The 21,961-nt window shown below is 52.6% G+C and overlaps 1 protein-coding gene across 1 annotated transcript; it reads left to right on the forward strand.

Annotated features, from left to right (window-relative positions):
• Positions 1–46: 46 nt before the first annotated feature.
• NACC1 (nucleus accumbens associated 1) lies at positions 47–20,318 on the forward strand. Its single transcript, XM_036281976.1, has 6 exons — positions 47–105; positions 16,382–17,296; positions 17,381–17,554; positions 18,319–18,424; positions 18,527–18,624; positions 19,197–20,318. Exons 2-6 carry the CDS (start codon positions 16,390–16,392, stop codon positions 19,448–19,450), a joined length of 1,539 nt encoding a protein of 512 aa, XP_036137869.1. The 5' UTR covers positions 47–105; positions 16,382–16,389; the 3' UTR covers positions 19,451–20,318.
• Positions 20,319–21,961: the final 1,643 nt, after the last annotated feature.

Below are 21,961 nucleotides of genomic sequence, written 5' to 3' on the forward strand. Positions count from 1 at the left end.
GGAGGCCGAGGCCCCGGCGCAGGGGGGTGCGCCCCGGGCCCAGGCCCGGCCCCAGCCGCCTCTGCGGAGCCCGCCAGGAGCCCCCGGAGCGCGGCCACGGTGCAGGTGAGGCGGCCCGCCACAGGCCGGGTTCCGGCCTCCTCTCGCTAGGGCGACCTGAGGGCATCCGAGGTCCGGCTAAGGGCTGAGGGGGAAGGACTTGGGGTCCTCCTCCGAGGGAGGAAGGACCAGGTCCACAGCCTGCACTGTGGCTGGCCGGCGAGTGCGTGGAGCCCTGGCCCCCGCCAGCGGCCTTGAGTGTCCAGCCCCAGGCCGGGCCTTGGGCCTTGGAGGATGGCCTGATTGGGCCCAGACCTCCTCCCCTCATTCCCGGCGGGGGGTGGAGGGAGCAAAGCCGTGCCGGGGCAGGTGCGGGGGTTCAGGGAAGTTGGAGGACCCAAGGGATAAAGTGAGGCAACCAGGGAGCCTGGAGGGGGAGGGGAAGAAGGAGTCGGGCTTTGGGCCGGCCGAGTGCGGGGAGGAGGGGAGGGCGGCGCGGCCGGAGGGAAATGGCCCGGAGGGGATCGAGGCGGGGCCGGGCTTGCAGGTACGGCCGCAGTAGGAGGTGGGTGGGTCAGGTTACAGGCTTAGGGGCGGCTGAGAAGCCCAGGAAGTGGGGCAGGGTGGGCGTGGGCGGAGTTAGTTCGGAATGGGGGGGTGGAGGGAGCGGGCTGAAGACGAGATCCCGGAGATGTTTGCAGGGGTCACCTGAGGTTAGGGTTGGAGAGATGTTTAGGGTGAAAGGCCAGAAACGGGAGAGATCAGGTAAGTTGTAAAACTACTGTAGAGCTTTGGGAGTTGGGGGAGGCGGAGGTTTTGAGTCAGGCAAATGGGGATGTGGAGGCAGGTCCCGAGAAACTGGAGTTGATCGAAAGGCACGTGCCAAGATGCCCCCCCCCCCTTTTCCGGCCAGACGTTGGCTCTGGGCTAAACCTGGGGGGTTTCTTCTTTCCCATACCTCATTCTCATCAGGCTCTGGGTCCTCAACCTACCTACCCTTTGTGCAAGCGTCTGCCGGCTGTTCCAAGACGCTGGCCCGCCAGGTGGTTGTTTGTGTGGGCAGCTTGGGAACACCTAGCTCGAGCATCTTGTTTACCATGGCAGTGGCCCTTGCGCACCCCCACCCCCATATATGTGCAGAGTGGCCGCCTAGCTGCCCTTACCTGAGTATCTAAGGGTCCTAGAATTTTTCCTCACTTATTGTGACCAGAGCCTTGAGGCGCAAACCTATGGAATGGGCCCTCACAACTACCTTCTTATACTGTGGCTCCCCAAGCACCAGCTTCCTGGAGGTGAACTGGGAGGTTAGTGTATAGTTTTGTTCATTGTGTCTTGGAAACTTATGATGAGGTAATGGGCAGGTCACCAAGAAGGGGATCAAATCAAGCACCTACACCGTGGCCCAGGCCCTTGGGGTTACTAACGCCAGGGCTCAATTCTAGGGTGATGTCCTGGCCAGGCCCCTGCTGAATTTGCTGGTCGGATGAGCTCATTGATTGCTCACCACCACCAGGTCAGTTTAGGCCTTCTCTGTGGTACAGAAGCTGAGGCTTGGGGTGGCTTGTCCCAGGTCACATGACTAGATACTGGCAGACTGGGGTTGACTGACCCTCAGCCCAAACTCACAACCCCCCGAGCTGGCTTTTGAGGGTTGTGACTGGAGGAGCTCCCCAATATCCCAGATTCCTTGGCAGGAATTCTCTTTCCTCTTGCCATCCCAAGGGATGGGTCAGTACCCTTTCAGACAGACAGTTTTCATGGTGTCACAGGGTGTTGGAAAAGTGAAAGCTTTCTGAGTGCTCTCATCGCCCATTCCTCTTCTAGGAGCCAAGAGGTCAGAGGTGATGGAGCTGTGGACTGGCAGGGAGAGGTGGTTATGAGGTTGGGACTGGGTTCTGGAGCTGCATTTTGCTTTGCTTGCCTGGTTTGTCTTTTTCCCACTTTGGTCTCGGGTCAAGCCACCCCAGCTTTTGTTCCTTTTCTTTGAGCTAATTGCAAGGCTGTTACCAGTGTGTCCTGGGAACACTGACTTGGGAGCCTAGCACCTGAGGCAGGAGCCACAGACTGCTGGGTTGAGTGGTATCAGCCAGATCTGGGTTTAATGATGGGTTGTCACCCTTATTCACTCCCTTCCCCCAATCTCCCCATAATTCCTAGAACTGCCTTCTACTTTAGGCCCTGGCCTCCTCCTCTCTGTGTCTGGCCTGCTGATCTGGAAGGGATGGGAAACTGGGTCAACAGCCCCACGTAAAGAGGCCTTTCCCCTGCCTGGTTGGGCTGAGGCTGGGGCCTCCTGGGCTTCGTACTGAGGACAGGGGTGGCTACCTCTAGTCACACAGCTGGAGCAGGGGCAGAGACTGGTCTCAGTTGGCCATGGTGTGTAGATGGCAGAGAACAGGGTGATGGATTTGAGCCTGCACCCGGAGCTGTAGAAGGCACATTTAATAACTAACTCTTTTCTGTGAGGACTTAGGGTGTACAGACCTAGGGCGCCAGAGGAAGCCATAATTGGGGGGTGAGGATAAAGGGACCCTTGGGACAGTTTTATTTCACTAGGATATCGACCCCCTGGTAGGGGTTAGGGGAGCAGCCCTGAATAACAGATTCTATTATTTATTTTTTTTATCCTCACCTGAGGACATTTTTCATTCAGATAGAGTGGGGAGGGAGAGAGAGAGAAAGAAACATCGATGTGAAAGGGACACATCGAGTGGCTGCCACCCGCACGACCCAACCAGGGCCGGGGACAAACTGCAACCAAGGTACATGCCCTTAGCGGGAACCGAACCCGAGTCTCTCTGGACCGCAGGCCGACACTCTAACCGCTGAGCCAAACCGGCCAGGGCGAATAACAGATTCTAGAACCACTCTCAGCAACTTTTATTCTAGTGAAGATGACCAACAAACAAATGATCAAGATCATGTCTGCTATTCCTATGTTCACAAACTTCGTAAGACAAGGGGAAATGACATTGAGGGCTGTGTTGGGATGAAGAGCTTTAAATTGGATGGTCAGGGAAGGCTTTCGGAGATCTGATCCTTGAATAGCAAGAAATCATCAGCCTGTGGGGGGAGGGGGGCTTGGGCAGGGAGGGGCAAATGTTCTAGGTAGGTGGACAGCCCATTGAGAGCCTTTACTGAGCATGTGCCAGGCTCCAGCCAAGAGCTTTAAATATCTTGTCTTTGTGAGGGATGGACCAAGGGCTGACCCTAATGTGTGGACAGACCCTTTATGCCATTCACAGAAAGGAAGCACCCAGCCTCAGTATCTCCTGGGTCTCCCCATCACCCCAGATACAAGTCCAGACCCCTTGTCTTGCGTCCAGGACCTTTTACAATCTAGTGCCTCGTCAGGCATTGGGTAGTCCCAATAGGTTCTTGAGCAGGGCTATGAAGAGATGAAAGCTTTAGTTGGCCTTGCAGTACCCATTGTTAGGGTCAATATGGAGGATTGGGGATTGGTCTGGTGAGGTCTGACTGGGAGTTCATCAATGTTATTGCAAAGCTTATGATGGAGAAGGGCTTATGATGGCCTGCCAGCTCAGGTGGGGATTACTGCATTTGAGGCGATGGTGAGCTGCCCAGGCTTGAAGACAAGGAGGCGCTGTTCACACTAGCCACTGCTACTTCTGTTCCTCTGTCACACATTACTTTCCTGGGTGCCCCGCTGCTCTGAGCACTTTTGCACATTTTGAACTCATTTAAGCCCATACCTACCATGAATGAGCAAGCGGGCCCACCATCCTGTCTCTGATCCTGGGTCCCCTTGCCCGAGAATATCATCCCCCATCTGTCCCTGGAGAGCCCTTTGAACCACAGAAGCCATGAGGTGGGACTAGGCAGGTGGCTGTCTTGTGTCCAGTGCCTGGTTGTGTTCATTGTCCAGTCTCTCCCCTGCTGTTTCCTCTGTGAAGATCTCAGCATCCTTAGATTAGAGACCTGCATGTTGTCTATGAGAACTATGGCTTTGTTTTGTGACTTAAGTGTAGAGTGGATTTGGATGAGCTAACACACTGTAATGGAGAGTCAAATTCCCCTTAGCACCACCCTGTACCACCTTGCTTGACCAAATGTCTTGACCTCAGCGCCCTCTGTTTCCTCATGTGGTAAGTGGGGACAAACAGGCATACCTATACATCAGTGATTCTCCACCAGGGGCATTTCTGCCTCGGGATGCTTAGGAAATGTCTGATGACATTTTTGGTTGTCACAGCTGGTCTGGCAGTGCTACTAGCCTCTAGTGGGTGCATAGGGTGCTGTTCAACATTATATAATATACAGGGCAGCCCCTCCCCCATAAAGCGATTATCCCTGAGAGCAGCAGTCTGTAGCCACCTTGTGAGGGTTACATGAGAAGTTAATGTCTGGGTGCGATCAGGTGATGCTATGAAGGCACCAGGGGAGCCCCTTTAAGTGCTACTTGTTATGAAATCACAAGGTTTGGGAGATGGTGAGAGGCATAAGATGTCTCCATTGCTGTCAGGGAGTTTACAGTCTGGCCCTGGCCAGTTTAGCTCAGCGGTTAGAGCGTCGGCCTGTGGTCTGGAGAGACCCGGGTTCGGTTCCCGCTAAGGGCACGTACTTCGGTTACAGTCTGGCAAAGGCTAGGTGGGTTGTCAGAAGGGGACACAGCTAATAATAACAGCTGACATTACTAGGCACTGACGACTGGTGGGTTATTTGGTGGTTTAATTCTTGAAACAGCCTTGTGAGGTTGCTGCTGCTATTGGCCCCTTTTATGGTTGGTGAGACTAATGTTGGGGCAAGCACTACAACAGATAAATGTTTCTGGGAATGAAGAGAAAGGGAAGTGTAATTCTAAGCAGGAAGCTTTGTTAGGGATATTTGAGCCTAGTAAAATAATAAGACTACCGATTCTTAGGCCCTGCCAAGCCCTGTGTGGTGTCCCAAGTGCATTTCAACAAGCTCCATCCCAGTAATCACCCTCCCTCAGCCCCACCAGCCTCCTTTGTGTTAGTTAGAGCAATGACACCTCAGGGCTTTTGCACGGCTGCAGCTCATCTGTCCTTTTTGGGTGTGACTGCTCACAGGGAGTAGACTGTAACTCTGAAAGAAGGGCTTGTGGTCAGAGTGGATGGGGGCTGGGCTGCTGCTGGGTTGCCCTGGAGCTCCTGCTGGAGGAGGCAAGATTGCTTAGGGCTGCCAGGAGAGAGTGGGAAGTTGGAGAGGCTGCAGGCTAGACTGCTCATCCCCAGAGGTGATAGTGAAGGAAGAGTTGAAAAGAGCTGGGGGAGGCTGGGTGAAGGAAGGTGAACTCCCATGGGAGAACAGGGAGACCAGCACCCTCCCTGGCCTCAGAGGGCACCCAAGACCTGGTGTGCGGGGTCCCCAGGTGAGTAGCAGGTCCCATTTCTGCAGAGGACATGCCCAGCAAGGATCAAGAGCCCCAGTTCTGGCCTTGGCCTGTCCTTGCTTCCCTTCACCCATTCTGGCTTCCCTGAGCCCCTATTTTCTCATCTCTGAAATCTGTCTAGTCACAGCTTACAGTGGCTGCCTGCTGTGGGGAACAACAGGACCATGCAGAGGGTGAGCTTGGCATGGGCTGCCTGGCCAACCGTAGTCAGGACGCCTCCTGATTCTCAGACAGGAGTCAGACAGCCTGGGTGTGATTCTGGCCCTAGATCTCCACATCTTTAAATGATGGAAATATTTGTTTCCTGCCTCAGAACTGGTGAGAGGAATAATTGAAGCACCCCCTCTGAGCCCTCACTGTGTACTGGTGCACAGTAGGGACAATGTGAATGCCAGCTGCTGTTGCAAAACCTATCCCCCACCATGGATTTAGTGGCTACTTTTCAGGGAAAAAGAAATGAGTTAAATGTGTACATACTTTAAAACAACAACATAAAACAAATGCCAACTATAGGATCTGTACAATCAGATAGCACTTTGTGCTTTACTAACAAACATTTGCCTGAGTTGTCTAATTTGGCCCCTGCAGAGAGTCCCAATGGCTTTAGGTTCACCCCTGGCTATGGCTGGACCGGGCCACCTCCTGTTGAGCTGGGTAAAGAATTGTGGGGCTTTCCAGGAGCCTTAGATCCTTCTTACACTTGGAGTTGGTTTCCCTTAATTGGTTCACATGTCAATGGGCAACTCACAGCCTCCTTGGAAAGTCAGCCAGAATATCTGGGCCTTCAACAGTCCCTGGTAAGGCACAGTTTAGTTCCCCCAGCCTCTGCTGGCTGGAGAATTCAGAGCTACCTTCCCAAAGAGCTGGCAGTTTTCACTTCCAAGAATCACCAGCCTCAGGAGTGGTTCCATTTCAAGCCTGCTGCACCCCAGCCTGACCCACACCACAGTTTCATCCCGCAGCAGTGTGAGCAGTTCATATTCAGTTACAATGAGCCCTAAGTGGGACCCTGATTGCTGGTCACCTACCTGGTGCAGCCCTCAGAGGAGGGTACGTGTCTGCACAGCACCCTCCACGCTGGCCCCAGCAGCTCCCACTGAGGTGCCCCAGGGACCCCTTTTGATTCTCACTCCTGTTTTAGTCTCATTGTGGAACAAGAAAGGGAGTTAGGTTGGAAGTAATGAAAATACTGTAGCTCTTTATTCCATTTGTTTTTTTTTAATCCTCACCTGAGGATATTTTTCCATTTATTTTCAGACAGAGTCGGAGGGGGAGAGGGAGACAGAGAAATATCAATTGGTTGCCTCCCACACTAACCCAGCCAGGGCCAGGGATGAACTGTAATCGAGGTCTGTGCCCTTGGCCGGAATCGAACTCAAGACTCTTTGGTCTGTGAGCCAATGCTCTAACCACTGAGAAAAACTGGCCAGGGCTTCCATTTGTTTCGCAAAACAACTATTGAGCACCCACTGGGTGCCCTGCCAGTCTTAGGGGCAGGAGATACCACAGCTGGAAACAGGCCAGTGCCTTGCCCTAGTGGAGCTGACATAAAGCCAAGGGCACATTTGCTAGATGGTAGGAAGTGTGAGGAAAAACCAAGCAGGAAAAGCAATCGAAGTAATTGGGGTTGGGAGAGGCTCTGACTGTAAGAGTATGAAGACCTATGGCCATTTGGGGACAGCCTTCTAGAAGGCTCAAGAGCAGACAGGGCCTCAATATGCACGACAGGGGCTCTAGTGGTGTTACTTGGGACCCAGATGGTGAAAACTGTTTTTTCAGGAGTCTGAAGTGAATCTAAGGGCCTTGGCCTAAGTGATAACTTTCTGGTGAGAGCTATGGCCAGAGTGGGGGAGGGGTGGGAGCTCAGTTGTAGGCACAGTTGAGTTGGCATCTGAGGTGTGTGCAAATCTGTCACCCAAGGGGAGGTCCAGGCCAGGGCTTCATGGCAGGGTTGTAGGTAAGTAGATGGTGTTTTGAGCCTGTCTCAGGCAGCCATAACAAAATGCCATAGATGGTGAGGCTTAAGCAACAGATACTTACTTTCTCACAGTTCTGGGACCTGGAAGTCCAAGATAGCCACGTGGTTAGGTTCTGGTGTGCTCATGTGGCCTTTCCTCTGTGTGTATACTTGGAGAGAGAAGTATCTCTTTTCTTAAATGGACACCAGTCTATTGGATTAGGGCCCCACTTCTGTGACCTTGTTTAACTTTAATCTTCTCCTACAGATCCTATCTCCAAGTATAGGCACATTGGGAGTTAGGTTGGGGGAGACGCCAACCTTCATCCTTCACTTTCTGGAAGAACCACACCTGAACTCTTAAGGCTCCACATGCCTTCCCTGTGCCTTGAGGCACACCAGCCCACCATTGACTCATTACATTGCCACTCCCTGCCCCCATATCTCAGCTCTTCTGGGCAAGATAAGAGTCCCCTGCATGCAACACATTGACTGTGTGATTCTGGATGAATGACCATGTCCCCCACCATCCCAGGCTCCTGAACACTTGCTGGCCCAGGCAGGTGCTTGGCAAATATTTGTTGAGTGACTCTTAGGAGGTCATGGAAACCTTGTGCTATGGCTTCACGTCTCACGGGACTGAGACCAGCAATGCTGGGACGATTCTCTTGGCTCTGTGTGTGGGGCTGGAAGCTGCCCCTCCCCTCCAGGAGGGTCTAGGGTCCTGACCTGAGTGGAGAACTTTATGGTGAGAGCTACGGCCAGAGTGGTGTTGGCGGGGAGCGGGGGGACTTATTTGTAGGCACATTGAGTTGGCATCTAAGCCATGTGCCAATCTGGCACCCATGGAGAGGTCCAGGCCAGGGGCTCCATGGCAGAGTTGTGGGTGAGTAATGGTGTTTTGAACCTGTCTCAGTCAGCTCATGCAACCATAACAAAATATCATAGACTGGGGGCTTAAACAACAGACATGTATTTTCTCAAGTTCTTGGGGCTGGAAGTCAAGATGGCCACACGGTCAGGTTCTAGTTGGGTTCTGGTGTGCTCACATGGCCTTTCCTCTGTGTGTGCACTTAAGGAGAGAAATATTCTTGGGGCTCTGTGTTCACCTCGCTCTTCCCTATTTAACACATGCCAAGTTTTGAGGAGAGAAGATTCAAATATAGTTTTCCACCCTTGAGGAGTTTATAGTCTCAGAGGTGAGCAAAGGAGCTTGGGGATGGGAAGTCTAGAAGACGAGGATTGTCTTCCAGGACTTCTCAGAGCAGGGGGGTATAGTTGAGGTGAAAGAGGAAGGTATGGGCAGTGGGAAGAGAAGGGCACCCCGGGCAGAGTTCACAGCCTGGCCAGTGGAGGGAACCATGCAGTGGGCCTGAGGCCTGAAATAGGTGGGGGTGAGGGGCTCAGCTTAGTGGGGACAAAATTGTTGGATGGTTTGGAGATCGTGACCCAGGTCCATCCCACCACTTTCCCACCAGCAGGTGACCTGGGCCAGGCACCAGTTGCTTTAGACCAGCCTAAAGTCTGGCTGCTTGGGCCTGGTGCCAGGCTGAGAAATGGTCCCCACCCATAAAGGGACCAGTCCTTAAAGGGTAGCCCTCTGAGACTGCTTGCAGTGGTGCCTGGCCCACCAAGTACAGTTAGGGGGATCTCTTGGAATGCCTCCTGCAGTCCTGGGAACCCATCATGACTGACAGGACTAGTGTGGGTGAATGGCTTCACACCACACAGGTGGTGGTTCCTTTTGAGCCCAGCAGACTGGATTGAAAAGGGAGACCCAGGGTAGATCTCTGGGGTCACCTATGGCCCCTCACTGTGGTCTCAAAGCCCTTTAAGTGCCCCCCCCCCAAGCCTGTTCCTTGCAGGGCAACAATGCTGCACCAGATTGCTGCAGCTCACAGGTCTACCACCCCACTCCCAAGCCCTGTGCACTGATTAGTTGAGCCATTTGCACTAATTGTCATCCTGTACCCCCTCCCCCAATTGCTAATCTAAAGCTTCAAAGCCCTGGGTGCTACACTCTGAGGTTGGGGGTCAGGTTCAGCCAGAATGTCAGGTTCAGAATGTTGGGAGCTCCCTCCCTGCATCTCTGTTCTGCCTGTACTCCTGTTGCTGATTGGCACCAATTCCCAGGAATGGGTCTGAGCCTAAAGTCTGTCTGCTTGGGCCTGGTGCCAAGCTGATATGTGGTCCCCACCCATAAAGAGGGTGGTCCTAGCACTCAAATCAGAAGGTAGCCCTCTGAAACTGCTTGCAGTGGTGCCTGGCCCACCAAGTACAGTTAGGGGGATCCCTTGGAATGCCCCCTGCAGCCCCAGAAGCATCCACAGCTGCACCCCATTGGCCCTGTCTCTCCCTGAGTATAATCCCCACCAGCTGCCCTTGTCCCAAACTGGACTCATCTATTACTGCCTTGGTGCTGTGTGTCTACCTCCCTCTCCACTATTTAACACATTTACAAATATTTATTAAGCCTCTGCTTGTGTTCTAAGTTGCTGACCATGAACAAATCTGGCCAGAATGCCTGCCCTAATAGATGGGCAGTCTCCTTGGAGGAGAAGCTGTACAGCTCTTAAAATGCTGTCCCCTGATTCCTGGGCATTGGGTGACAGCATGGGTAGCTCCCTGTCCAGAGCCAGTGACTGCTGCAGTATGGAATGAGAGGACCCCTGTGTCCCCTACCCCATGCAGAAACTGCTTATCTTCTAGCATCTCTCTGTACCAGGGACTGTTCTCTCCCAGCAGGGTTGGCATGAGCACTGGGGACTAACAAAAAGAGGGCAAGCCCCATCTTGACCTCCCCTCCTTCCTCTCTTTCTTCCCTCCCCACAGCTGTTCACTCCTGAGTCTGACCATCTTCTCTCCTTCCTTGCTGCTGTCACCTCAGTATTTTGTCCTGTGTTCTGGTCTCTACACTGCTGCTGGGAATTTTCCAGAGTTGGTCTGGGCCCGAGTCTCTCTTGCTTGAGCTTCCCACTACTTAAACACTCAAAGACATTTCTACTCACTAGGCCAGGGTCCCACCTGTCCCAGACCCTTCCCAGTAGCCCTGTCCCCATTTGCTGCCCTCTACCCACACTGGCCTCCTTCCTGCCCAAGACTGGTCAATGGGTTCTCTGTGTGCCATCCCCCCACCCCTTTGCCTTGCCCCCAAGGTTGGCTACTAGGTGACATTTGCCCCAACTGTAATTAAAACTCTTCGTGTGTTCCCCCCACTAGACAGTGAGCTCTGTGAGAACCCTTCTCAGGGTTATGTGCCAGCACCTTGCAGTCCACCAGGGTTGCATGCATCCCCATTTTACTGATGAACAAACTGAGGCAAGAGAGGCGAGGAGCTGGCCTGTGGCCACACAGCTAGAGAGTAGCGTGGTTGGCATCAGAACCCAGGTCTGGGCCTCTGGCTCCGCAGCATGCTTGTCCTGCCTTGGTCCTCCCTCTTGAGCTTTCCAAGCCGGGGGTCTGAAGTGCCTTTCCAGGGGCTGGGGGCCACCCTCTCCCTTGGACACCGTGTTCCTGGTCACGTGGGCCCCAGTACTCCAAGCAGTTTCTGTCTGGCAGCCTGAGGAGGTGGGTCAGGGCTCACCTGAATGGGTCTCTCCTTTGCCTCCACTTGGTACCTCTGTCTTCCCTACCTCTTCACAGAGTTTGAGCTCCTGAAAGGGGTGTGTTTCCTTCTAATGGGATTTCCTGTCTCTGCCTCCCTCCTCTCTAAGTGATTTTGATGATGACAACCAGGAGGAGGGCACAGCCAAAAGGAAGTCGGGTTTCAGTACCCAGCAGACCCTGGTTTGAATCTTGTCCCTACTACTTACTCACCAATGACTTTGGGATAGTCCTTAACTTCCGCACGGCCTGTTTTCCAAGCTGAGTATTGGGAGTATGAAATCCTCCCCCAGAGGATTCAGGGAGCTCATGCAGATCACCTGTCATTTCCTCCAGTAGCCCATGTGCTGGGAGGGGCAGGACCTGCATCTCCCTCCGGCTCTGACAGATGGAGTAGCTCAGTGAGTCCAGATTGAGTTTATAGAACCAGGTTGGCCTTATCAGTGTCTATTTCCAAATGGAGACAGAGGTTTGGAGCTCCTGATCCCAGGAGCAAGTCAGTTCTGGAGCCAGTACTCAGGCTTGACCCCAAAGTGCAACTCTGAGCCTATGGGCTCCTGGCAGCTTCTGTTGCTCCGAGCAGCACTTTCAGAATTAACTCAGTGTTATAAGGTAGAGCCCAAGTCTCCACTGTGTTCCAATGCTCAGCCCATGGAGGCAGGTCAGAGTGAATTTGCTAATGAATGTTAACTGAAAGCTAACTGGGGAAAAAGGGGCTCTAGTTCCTGCCCCAGGGCCTTTGTATGCATTCTTTTTCTGTCATTTCTCTTCACCATTCTCACCAGCCTCTGCTCAGGCCTCTCTTCTCACCCCTACCCTGCTTATTCAGGACCACTACCTTTTCTACCCTATATAATTTCAGAGAATACCCCACCCCACCCCGGGGTACTTGTAAAAAGCCACATCATCCTTCAGGGGCCTTTTATAATTGTCCCTAGAGTCTGGAACATGCCCTTCCCACACGACCAATACTCCTGGGTTGGAATATGCACTACCAGAATAGACTCTGACTCATAAGAGCACACTTTTTAGAGGTCCCTGGCCCCTCACCCCAGTAGTCTCAGGTCAGGATAGGGTTTGGCCTCACAGGCAGTTCCTTAAATTTGCATTTCTCCCCCCCCTCAACACTTTGGGGTTAATTTGTATAAATTAAATGTTTGGTATGATTTTACATATTTTATTTTAAAATACAGTCGTCCCTTGCTTATCACGGTTAATCCATTCCAGACTCTAGCAGTTGCACCTGGCATTGAAGGATTCTTGGGATGCTCGCATACATAGGCCTACAGTCCATATGTACAGTAATTTTAATTTTAATTGTAATTGTAATACAGGGGTATATAATTGGTTCAGACAACCGAGTGCACGCTGTATCATTTTCACTGTCTCGATCAACTTGTTAATGAATAAATATATTTGGAGAAAACCGCGATAGAGTGAAGCCACAAAAGTGGAAGCGCGAAGTGGCGAGGGACAGCTGTTTTTAGTTTTTTTCCATAGCTGGTTTGGCTTGGCAATAGAGCATCGACCCGCGAACCAGTGAGTCATAGGTTTGATTCCAGTCAAGGGCACATAACCTCGGTTGCAGTTCATCCCCCACCCTGGTCCGGGTTGGTTGGTGCAGGAGGTAACTAATCGATGTGTCCCTCTCACGTAGATGTTTCTCCCTTTCTCTCCCTCTCTCCTTTCCACTCTAATAGAAAAATATCCTCAGGTGAGGATTAAAAATAAAATATTAGTTTTTTTTTTTTTTTTTGCAAATAGGCAATACATTCACCAGGTTAAAAATTCAAAAGACCTGTAAATATATTTGGTAAGTCTCATCCCCAGTTCTGCCCAGTTTTATAAAGGTACACATACAATGTAGTTGACTCGTTTAAAGTGTACAATTCAGTGATTTTTAGTAACTGCATTTTTTTTTCAATCCTCACCTGAGGAAATTTTTCCATTTATCTTCAGTTAGAGTGAGAGAGACACACAGACTAGTTGCCTCCCACACAGCCTTGACCAGGGCTGGGGACAAACCGAAAGAGGTACGTGCCCCTGACTGGAATCGAACCCACGACTCTTGTCCACATGCTGACACTCTAATCACTGAACCAAACCAGCCAGGGCTCAGTGATTTTTAGTATAGTCACAGAGTTATGCATCCATCACCACAAGTTTATTTGTTTTGTTAATCCTCACCTGAGGATAATTTTCCATTGATTTTTAGATGGAGTGGAAGGGAGGGAAGAAGAGAGAGAGAAACAAATGTCATCAATTGATTGCCTGCCACACAGGGTCGGGATCGAACCCACAACCGTTTGGTCTGTGGGCCAGTGCTCTGACCACTGAGCAAAACTGGCCAGGGGCCATCACCACAATTTTAGAACATTTTTCATATGTCAAGAAGAAACCCTATAAATTGGGTTCCTGGACTCAAGTGTTGAGAATTCACCTCAGTTCTGAAATTACCAGGAGATTGCTTCAGTGTCCACAGGTTAAGGGCTCAGTTCTACAAGACTGCCCTCCCAACACACTTCTGATACCAATCACAGGCTGAGGTTAGCCACAGATTGGAAGTTCCAGTGGCCCCCCTCCAACCCAGAATGCCAGTCACAAGACCAGGTGGTCACCTGTGGTTCTGACTGGGTATAAATTAGAGGTTTCCACAAATTTCTCTTTTGGTTCAATTGCTAGAGCTGCTCACAGAACTCAGAGAAACATGTCACGTAACTAGCTCACTGGTTTATTGTAAAAGGATATAGCTCAGGAACAGCCAGATGGAAGAGCTGTATAGGTCCAGGTAAGTGGGAAGGAGCCCCAAACTTCCATGCCCTCTCCTGGCAAGCCACTTTCCCCACATCTCCATATGTTTATCCTGGAAGCTCTCCGAATGCCATCTTCTTCGGTTGTTAGAGAGGCTTCATTGAATAGACTGATGAAATCATTGGCCGCTGATGATTGATTCCATCTCCAACCCCTTTTTCCTCCCCAATGGTGCAGGGACTGAAAGTTGCACCCCTCTAATCACATGGTTTGGTCCTTTATTTATTTATCCATCCATCCTCACCTGAGCACATTTTTGCATTATCTTCAGATTGAGCGGGAGGGAGAGTGGGAGGAAGAGAGACACAGAAACATCGATGTGAGAGAGAGACATCGAGTGGTTGCCACCCACACAACCCCAATGGGGGCCAGGGACAGACTGCAACCGAGGTACATGCCCTTAGTGGGAACCGAGCCCAGGACTCTGGTCCACGGGCCAATGCTCTAACTGCTGAGCAACACTGGCCAGGGCTGGTTTGGATTTTTTTTTTCTAATTTATTTTTATTACAGATGTTTCTCCTTTTTCCCCCACTGATACCTCCCCCTCCCCTCCCCGTCCTGTCCCCAGCTTTGTTGTCCATGTCCATTGTTGGTTTGGATCTTTAGCAACCAATTTCCAATCTTGGATGCTTCCAAAAGTCTCCTCCTTAACATAACAAAAGGTTTCACTCATCAAGCATTCCTAGAGCTGTGAGCCAGAAATTAAGGACAAAGACCCAGTGCATGACATATATTTTGGTCATCTGAATGACTAAATATATATTTCTTATACATCACAATATGGCACTCTACATCCCTTTGTTCACACTGTCCCAAAACCTTCCATCCTCCTATCCCCTGGCAATCACTAATCTGCTTTCTGTCTTTATGGATTTGCTTGTTGTGGACATTTCATATCAATGGGCTCATATATGTAGTCTTTTAAACAAAATTTTTTTTCTTTATTTTAGGGAGATGGAGAGAGAGAGAGAAACATCTATGAGAGAGAACATCAGTTGGCTGCTCTCCACAACTTGGGCATGTGCCCTGGCTGGGAATCGAACTGGCAACCTCTTGGTGCATGGGTCAATGCTCAACCACTGAGCCACACCGGCCGGGCATATATATATACAGTTGTCCCTCGCCACTTCGCACTTCGACTTTCAGGGCTTCATTCTATCGCGTTTTTTCAAATATACTGTGTATACGCAATAGAGTGAAGCCCTGAAGGTCCAAGCGCGAAGTGGCGAGGGACGACTGTAAATAAATAAAGAATTCTACTTTGCCGAAATTCATTTATCGCGGTAGAGTCTGGAACTGATTAACCACGATAAACGAGGGCCGACTGTATGTAGTCTTTTTGTCTGGCTTCTTGCATTTAGCATAATGTTTCAGTTTCAGGTTCATCTAAATTACGGCATGTAGCCCGGCCAGTGTGGCTCAGTTGAGCATCAAGTGATGCACCAAGAGGTCACTGGTTTGATTCCTGGTCAGGTTGCAGGCTCTATCGAAGTTATGGCATGTACTGGTTCATTCGTTTCTTTTTTTTTCTTTATTGATTTTTGGGGAGAGAGTGAGAGATAGAAACATTGATTAGCTGCCTCCTGCATGCCCCCCACTGGGGACTGGGCCCACAGTCTGGGCTTGTGCACTGACCAGGAATTGAACTGGTGACCTCTTGGTTCATGGGTCGATGCTCAGCCACTAAGCCACACCGGCCGGGCTGGTTTATTCCTTTTTAAAGCTGGATAATATTCTACTGTATGGATGCACCACATTTTGTTTATCCATTCATCACTTGATAGACATTTAGGTTATTTCTACCTTTTTGCGATTGTGGATTGTGCTGCTGTGAATATTGACGTATAAGTTTTTCTGTGGATATATGTTTTCATTTCTCTTGGGTATAATTGTGAGGAATGGAATTGCTGGGCCATATGGCAACTGAATGCTAACCCATTTGAGGACCTGCCAGACAGTTTTCCACAGCAGCTGCATGTCTTTGCATCCTCACCAGCAGTACAGGAGGGTTCCAGTTTCTCATCCTTGCCAACACTTATGTCTTTTCTACCTGATCTAGTGGGTATGAAACAGTGTCTTGTTGTGGTTTAGATTTGCATTTTCCTGGTGACTAGTAGTATTCTCGTGCAGTTCCAGGGTTTCTTGAGTGGTCATTTAGTCATTTAACAATAGTGGTTGAGGGTCATGTGCTCAGCACTGTAAACGCTCTGGAGAAAATGGGGTGACCCTGCCCTCTGGAAGTTTCCATGCTACCCTATGCATGGAGTGCTAATGATGCTTCATAGTTACCCTATGCATGGAGTGCTAATGATGCTTTATGCTCACAGGGCATTCACTGTGTTAATTCATTTCATATTTAAGCACTAATGTGCAAGATTGCCTTCCCCCCCTTGTCTGCAAGGGACAGCATGTGGCCATCCTGGCCTGTAGCTGGTGTGGCTGATTTGGCAGTCTGTCCTAAAGGGATGGAAGGAGTGCATGGCTCCTGTGATTCTTCATGCCCCAGCAAATCCACCATGTGGATATCCCTGAGAGCAGGGCTGAGCATGCCACCTGACCCCATCCCTCTGTTTGTCTTCCCCCGTCCTCTGCACAGCTACCATCATGGCCCAGACCCTGCAGATGGAGATCCCAAACTTTGGCAACAGCATTCTGGAGTGCCTGAATGAGCAGCGGCTTCAGGGCCTGTACTGTGATGTGTCAGTGGTGGTCAAAGGTCACGCCTTCAAGGCCCACCGGGCAGTACTGGCTGCTAGCAGCTCCTACTTCCGGGACCTGTTTAACAGCAGCCGGAGCGCCGTGGTAGAGCTGCCAGCAGCTGTGCAGCCCCAGTCCTTCCAGCAGATCCTCAGCTTCTGCTACACGGGCCGGCTGAGCATGAATATGGGGGACCAGTTCCTACTCATGTATACAGCTGGCTTCCTTCAGATCCAGGAGATCATGGAGAAGGGCACCGAGTTCTTCCTCAAGGTGAGCTCCCCCAGCTGCGACTCCCAGGGCCTACACGCTGAGGAGGCACCGTCTTCTGAGCCCCAGAGCCCTGTGGCTCAGACATCGAGCTGGACGGCCTGCAGCACCCCGTTGCCCCTTGTGTCACGCGTCAAAACAGAACAGCAGGAGTCGGACTCGGTGCAGTGCACGCCTGTGGCCAAGCGGCTGTGGGACAGCAGCCAGAAGGAGGCTGGGGTTGGCGGCAGCAGTGGTGGCAATGGTAGCCGCAAGATGGCCAGGTTCTCCACATTGGACCTGGCCACCAACCGGCCACCGCAGCAGGCCCTGGCGGCGGCTGCGGCAGCAGCAGCAGCAGCAGCAGGGGGAGTGGTGAGTGGGCCCAGCATGTCTGAGCGGACCAGCCCAGGCACCTCGAGCGCCTATACCAGCGACAGCCCAGGCTCCTACCACAATGAGGAGGACGAGGAGGAGGATGCAGGCGAGGAGGGCACAGATGAGCAGTACCGACAGATCTGCAACATGTACACCATGTATAGCATGATGAATGTCGGCCAGAGTGGTGAGGCACCCACTCCCCCTCTCTATCACTACTCCCACTCCTGCCACCCACATCCCCAACACATACTCCTTTCTCCTTCCGCAGCTGAGAAGGTGGAGGCCCTACCTGAGCAGGTGACCCCAGAGTCCCGGAATCGCATCCGGGTGAGGCAAGACTTGGCTTCTCTCCCAGCCGAGCTCATCAATCAGATTGGTAACCGCTGCCACCCCAAGCTCTATGATGAGGGTGACCCCTCTGAGAAGCTAGAGCTGGTGACAGGTAGGCTGGCCTCACTCCCCAAATCCCCATCTCCTCACCCTTGGCCTCAGTGCCCTCTGGGCTCTGGCCTATGGCACAACCCCTGGCTTTGTCCTGGGGCAGCTGTGTTGATATCCATCAAAGGCTGGCCTCTAGGTTTTTGCCCTGGAGGCAGGTATAAGCCCTGGGGGACATCATTGCCACAAAGCAGTGGATGAGTGGCTTCTTAGGGTGGTATGAGGATTAACTAGGCAGTAGTTAAGAATTTGGCCCTCAAGCCCAGGCGGTGTAGCTCACTGGTTGAGCTTTGACCCATGCACCAGGAGGTTGCCAGTTTGATTCCCGGTTGGGGCACATGCCCAGGTTGTGGGCCTGAACCCCAGAGTGGGGCATGTAGGAGGCGGCCAATCGATGTTTTCTCTCATTGATATTTGTCTCTCCCTCTCCCTTCCTTTCTCTCTAAAACCAATAAAGAAAAAAATATTTAAAAAAATAATAATTTGGCCCTCGGAATCAAGGTGCCTGGGTGCAAGCCTCTGCTGCTTGTTCTTTCTAACTCCTAGCTGGTTGTGCTGGCAAAAGTTACACATCTACTAGGTGGGCCTGGCATGTTTTAGGTGCCCCATAGACAGTGGCACCACCATTTCTGTCCTTTCCTGAGCACTGGTGAGGCTGCCCTGGGGTAAGTTGTTGGGGAGGATCTCCAGGGCTCTGAGAAGTGGGCCTGGTCACATGGGGAATGTGGCAATTTGGGGCCCTGACCACCCTCCATCTCCTCCCTCTAGGCACCAATGTGTATATCACAAGGGCACAGCTCATGAACTGCCATGTCAGCGCAGGCACACGGCACAAGGTCCTGCTGCGGCGCCTCCTGGCCTCCTTCTTTGACCGGTGAGGCCCTTGCCAGAGCCTGGGGAGCAGGGGAGCTGCCCCACACCCCCCACCACCACAGAGAACCTGACTCCCCTCCCCTATAACCCTCCCCCCCTCCAGGAATACACTGGCCAACAGCTGTGGCACTGGCATCCGCTCTTCCACCAATGACCCCAGGCGTAAACCGCTGGACAGTCGCGTCCTCCACGCTGTCAAGTGTGAGTGTCTGGCCTTCTGTAAGCAGGTTGGGGTAGGGCCTGGGGTGAACAGATGGTCCTTTTCTCTGGTGTTGGCCCTGATGGGTGGGTAGGGTTTGTTAAGGATTCTGAGGTTCAATCTAGGCTTGCTTGTTGGGGAAGAGGGCTATGATTTGTTAGAGATTTCTTTCGGTGGCAGGGAGCAGAGCACTGAAGGGAAGCCTGTGTCTGATGCAGGGTGGGGAGAATCTTCAAACTCAGGGTGGTCATGGACATGATGAAGCACCTAGGCCACAGACAGTTGTCAGGAAAGAACTCTTAAGTTTGCACATGGAATCTCCTAATTCCTAAATTCTGGCAAATGATCCATAGTTTTCAAGAGCACTGGGCCACCCCATCAAGCCCACATATCTCCCACACGTGACAGAGTTCAGTCAGGCATGGGGCTAGCTAATGTGGTTCAGCGTGCTGTGAGATATCTGTTCTCTTACCTCTAAGAGGGGTTCCAGGGTGTCCTGTGGTTGGGGGTCAGGGGAGTCAGGAAAGGCATGGCCGAGTGCCTTTTGTCTGAGCTGTCCACTCTACCCACACAGACTACTGCCAGAACTTTGCCCCAAACTTCAAGGAGAGTGAAATGAATGCCATTGCGGCTGACATGTGTACCAATGCCCGCCGTGTTGTTCGGAAGAGTTGGATTCCCAAGGGGAAGCCACCTGAGAGTGACACCTACACCACCTTCATCAGTGACACGGGCAAGCTAGAGCCGGACATGATGGGCGTGGAGCACAGCTTTGAAACGGCCAGCCATGATGGCGAGGCTGGCCCCTCGGCCGAGGCCCTCCAGTAACCCCCACCAGGCCCTCCATGAGGCTGTCACACTCCCCCTCCTGTCACCCACCCACCTGCCATCTTGGTCACGAGCTACTGTCTGTCCCTCCCCAGGACCCATGGGGTGTGCTGCATGCTCCCGGCCCCTCAGCCTCCCGTTCCAACCCTGACCCTAATCCGAGTGGGCTGGGAGAGGATGGCAGTGGTGCGAGCTCTGCGTGGCCTTCTCTCTCTCTCGCACACACTCGTGCACAGTCGGGGAGCATTTGCTCCCCCTCTCCTAACCCCTAGCAATTGTTTTCCCATTCCACTCAACCAGGCCGGGTAGGGGAGGGGTCCTCTGCTCCACCCTTCACTGCAGCCCCTTGGGACTTGCAGGAGCCCCAGGGTGCTCAGGAACCCTCCTGCCACCACCTCCCAGTGCTTCCACGTTTCCAAAAGCGCCTTCCTGTCTCTCTCGTCTGTCCCTGCGCCTGGGGCTGGGGTAGGCGAGGCTGTGGGGACTGCCCTTGTGACAGCTGAGGAAAACTGAGTCTCAGAAATCCTACGACTGACCTAGACCAACCTAAGGTGGCAGATGGCGGTGTGCCCAGCACCCTTCTCTCTCCCCCACCCTGTGCTCAGCCTCTCTTACACCCATTAGTCCCCTGGGGCCTGAGAGGGGCAGGTCCTAAGTGAGGGATGCAGACCAAGAGTCTCTGAGGATAGGACAAGAGGTTTCCAGGGCTCACAGGTGCGCGTGTGTGTGCGTGTGTAGAGGTCTTGCTTTTAAACAAATGAAGATATGAGAGGCAGTGGGACCAGGATTGGAACCAGGGAAGCATGCTGGCAGGCTGCTGCCCTTCCCTCCCTCCCCAACCCTATCCCGCGGCAGGGCTCCCAGCTCCCATCCCCTGTACATACTTTTTAAAACGTTTTTTTTTTAGCTAATGAAATATTGAAGTATAAGATTCCTTTTATTTTTCAAACCAATGGGACTGTGTCTGATGTCCCCTTTGGTCCCCGGGGGCCATGGAAAGCAGGATGGGATGGGGGGTGAGAGCCAGGCTGAATGAATGTGTGCATGTGGAGTGTGGGTGCACCTTTCCAAGGTGGGACTCCAGGCCTGGCCACCACCTGAACTTTGGGTCTGGCCAGCTCCCCCACAGGGCTACATTGGCAGAGCCCAGCTCCTGGGAAAAGGGCAGGACCCACTCCATTGTTAGCAGTTTGCTGAATTTTCTCTCTAACCATTCCTCTCTACCCTCACCCAGTGCGAGTGGTTTTGATTTTTTTTAAGTTTTACATGTGAACCAGAGGGTTCTTTTTTTTTTTTCCACTCCCCCTCTCCCCCATGCTGCTGGGTGTAATGTGACATTTTTTGTCCAACCCTTTTCCTCACCTACTAGAGCCTCCTCCCTAAGTCTGACAGCTCATTGCTTCCAGAAGCAGGGTTTGCCTGAGGTGGCTGGGGCTATCCCAGGGGACCCTTGAAATCTGACTTGGAGGCCTCACCCCACCCCTACCCAGCAGCCCCCACCAGCCTGTGGGAAGGGGATCCTTCCAGCATCTGCTTGTAGGGGGTTGAAGGGTGTCTAGTTCTGCTGGGATCCTAGCACTCCACTTTCTGGCCTGAGAGTGTGTTTGGGTGTGGGGGCAAGTGTATGAGAGGGGAGTCGACACCCCCAGCTAAAGCACAAGCACCTTAGTCGCACCTCCCCTGCCCCTCATCCTGGCCTTGACACCCTACCCCAGCGTCATCCCAAAGCACAATATCCTGGTCACTTGGTGGGCCCCCGGGGCCACAGAGGGGTGGGCTGGGGTTCCAGCCAGCCCCCAAAAGGAAGCAGGAGTCCTTAGGTACTCCCCCTTCCAGGCCTTAGCTGGGGGCCAGCTCCTGGGACAAGTGTCCTCTCCCTCCCTACCTTTTTTCTGGGCAGACCCCTGCCTAGCCCCTCCTTGCCTTGTCCTCAGGCAGGGCTTGCCCCTGTCCTTCCTCCATGCCCCTGCAACACTGGGTTGGGTAGCAGAACCCCCTTGTTTCAGGGACCCCAGGAGGTGCCCCTGGCTCCAGGGACTGTGTTGGTCTGGGGATAGGGGTTGGGGGGCGGGGCAGGGGTGCAGGGGAGGAAATTCCTCACCAGGAGAGCCAAAGACAGGGTCGTGCCTTACCCCAGGAGCCACCCCTGTGCCCATCCACCCTGCCCTCTTGGGTGGCCTGCTGCTTTTCTTTCTCCCCCTGCCCTGCTCCAAGCTGCATGGTACCCACCCCCACCCCCATCCTTGGGCAGCCAGGAAGGAATATGAATGGAAAATAACCAACCAACGCAAAAAAGACTGGAGGCCCCCTCCACCTCCCTGGCCACCCCTGTTCCCGTAGGACAGGGCACCTGCCTGCCATGTCCACGTGGAGTGCCAACACCTGCCCGGCTTTGGGCCGAGTCCACCCCCCCCCCCGCCCCCCGCCCTGGCCTGTAAGTGAGATTGCACATTAACTACTGTAAGGAGAGGAGCGCACTGGGAAATGTGAACATGAGAACATCAGTGACAC

This window comes from Molossus molossus, unplaced genomic scaffold (assembly GCF_014108415.1).
Source record: "Molossus molossus isolate mMolMol1 unplaced genomic scaffold, mMolMol1.p scaffold_m16_p_4, whole genome shotgun sequence".
Taxonomy (NCBI): domain Eukaryota; kingdom Metazoa; phylum Chordata; class Mammalia; order Chiroptera; family Molossidae; genus Molossus; species Molossus molossus.

What these genes read in the sequence shown, in the direction of transcription:
- NACC1 (XM_036281976.1), top strand. Translation starts at nt 16,390, where the DNA reads ATGGCCCAGACCCTGCAGATGGAGATCCCAAACTTTGGCAACAGCATT. An exon ending in GATGAATGTCGGCCAGAGTG is followed by an intron (nt 17,297 to 17,380) that starts GTGAGGCACCCA and finishes CTCCTTCCGCAG; the next exon opens with CTGAGAAGGTGGAGGCCCTA. An exon ending in CGTCCTCCACGCTGTCAAGT is followed by an intron (nt 18,625 to 19,196) that starts GTGAGTGTCTGG and finishes CTACCCACACAG; the next exon opens with ACTACTGCCAGAACTTTGCC.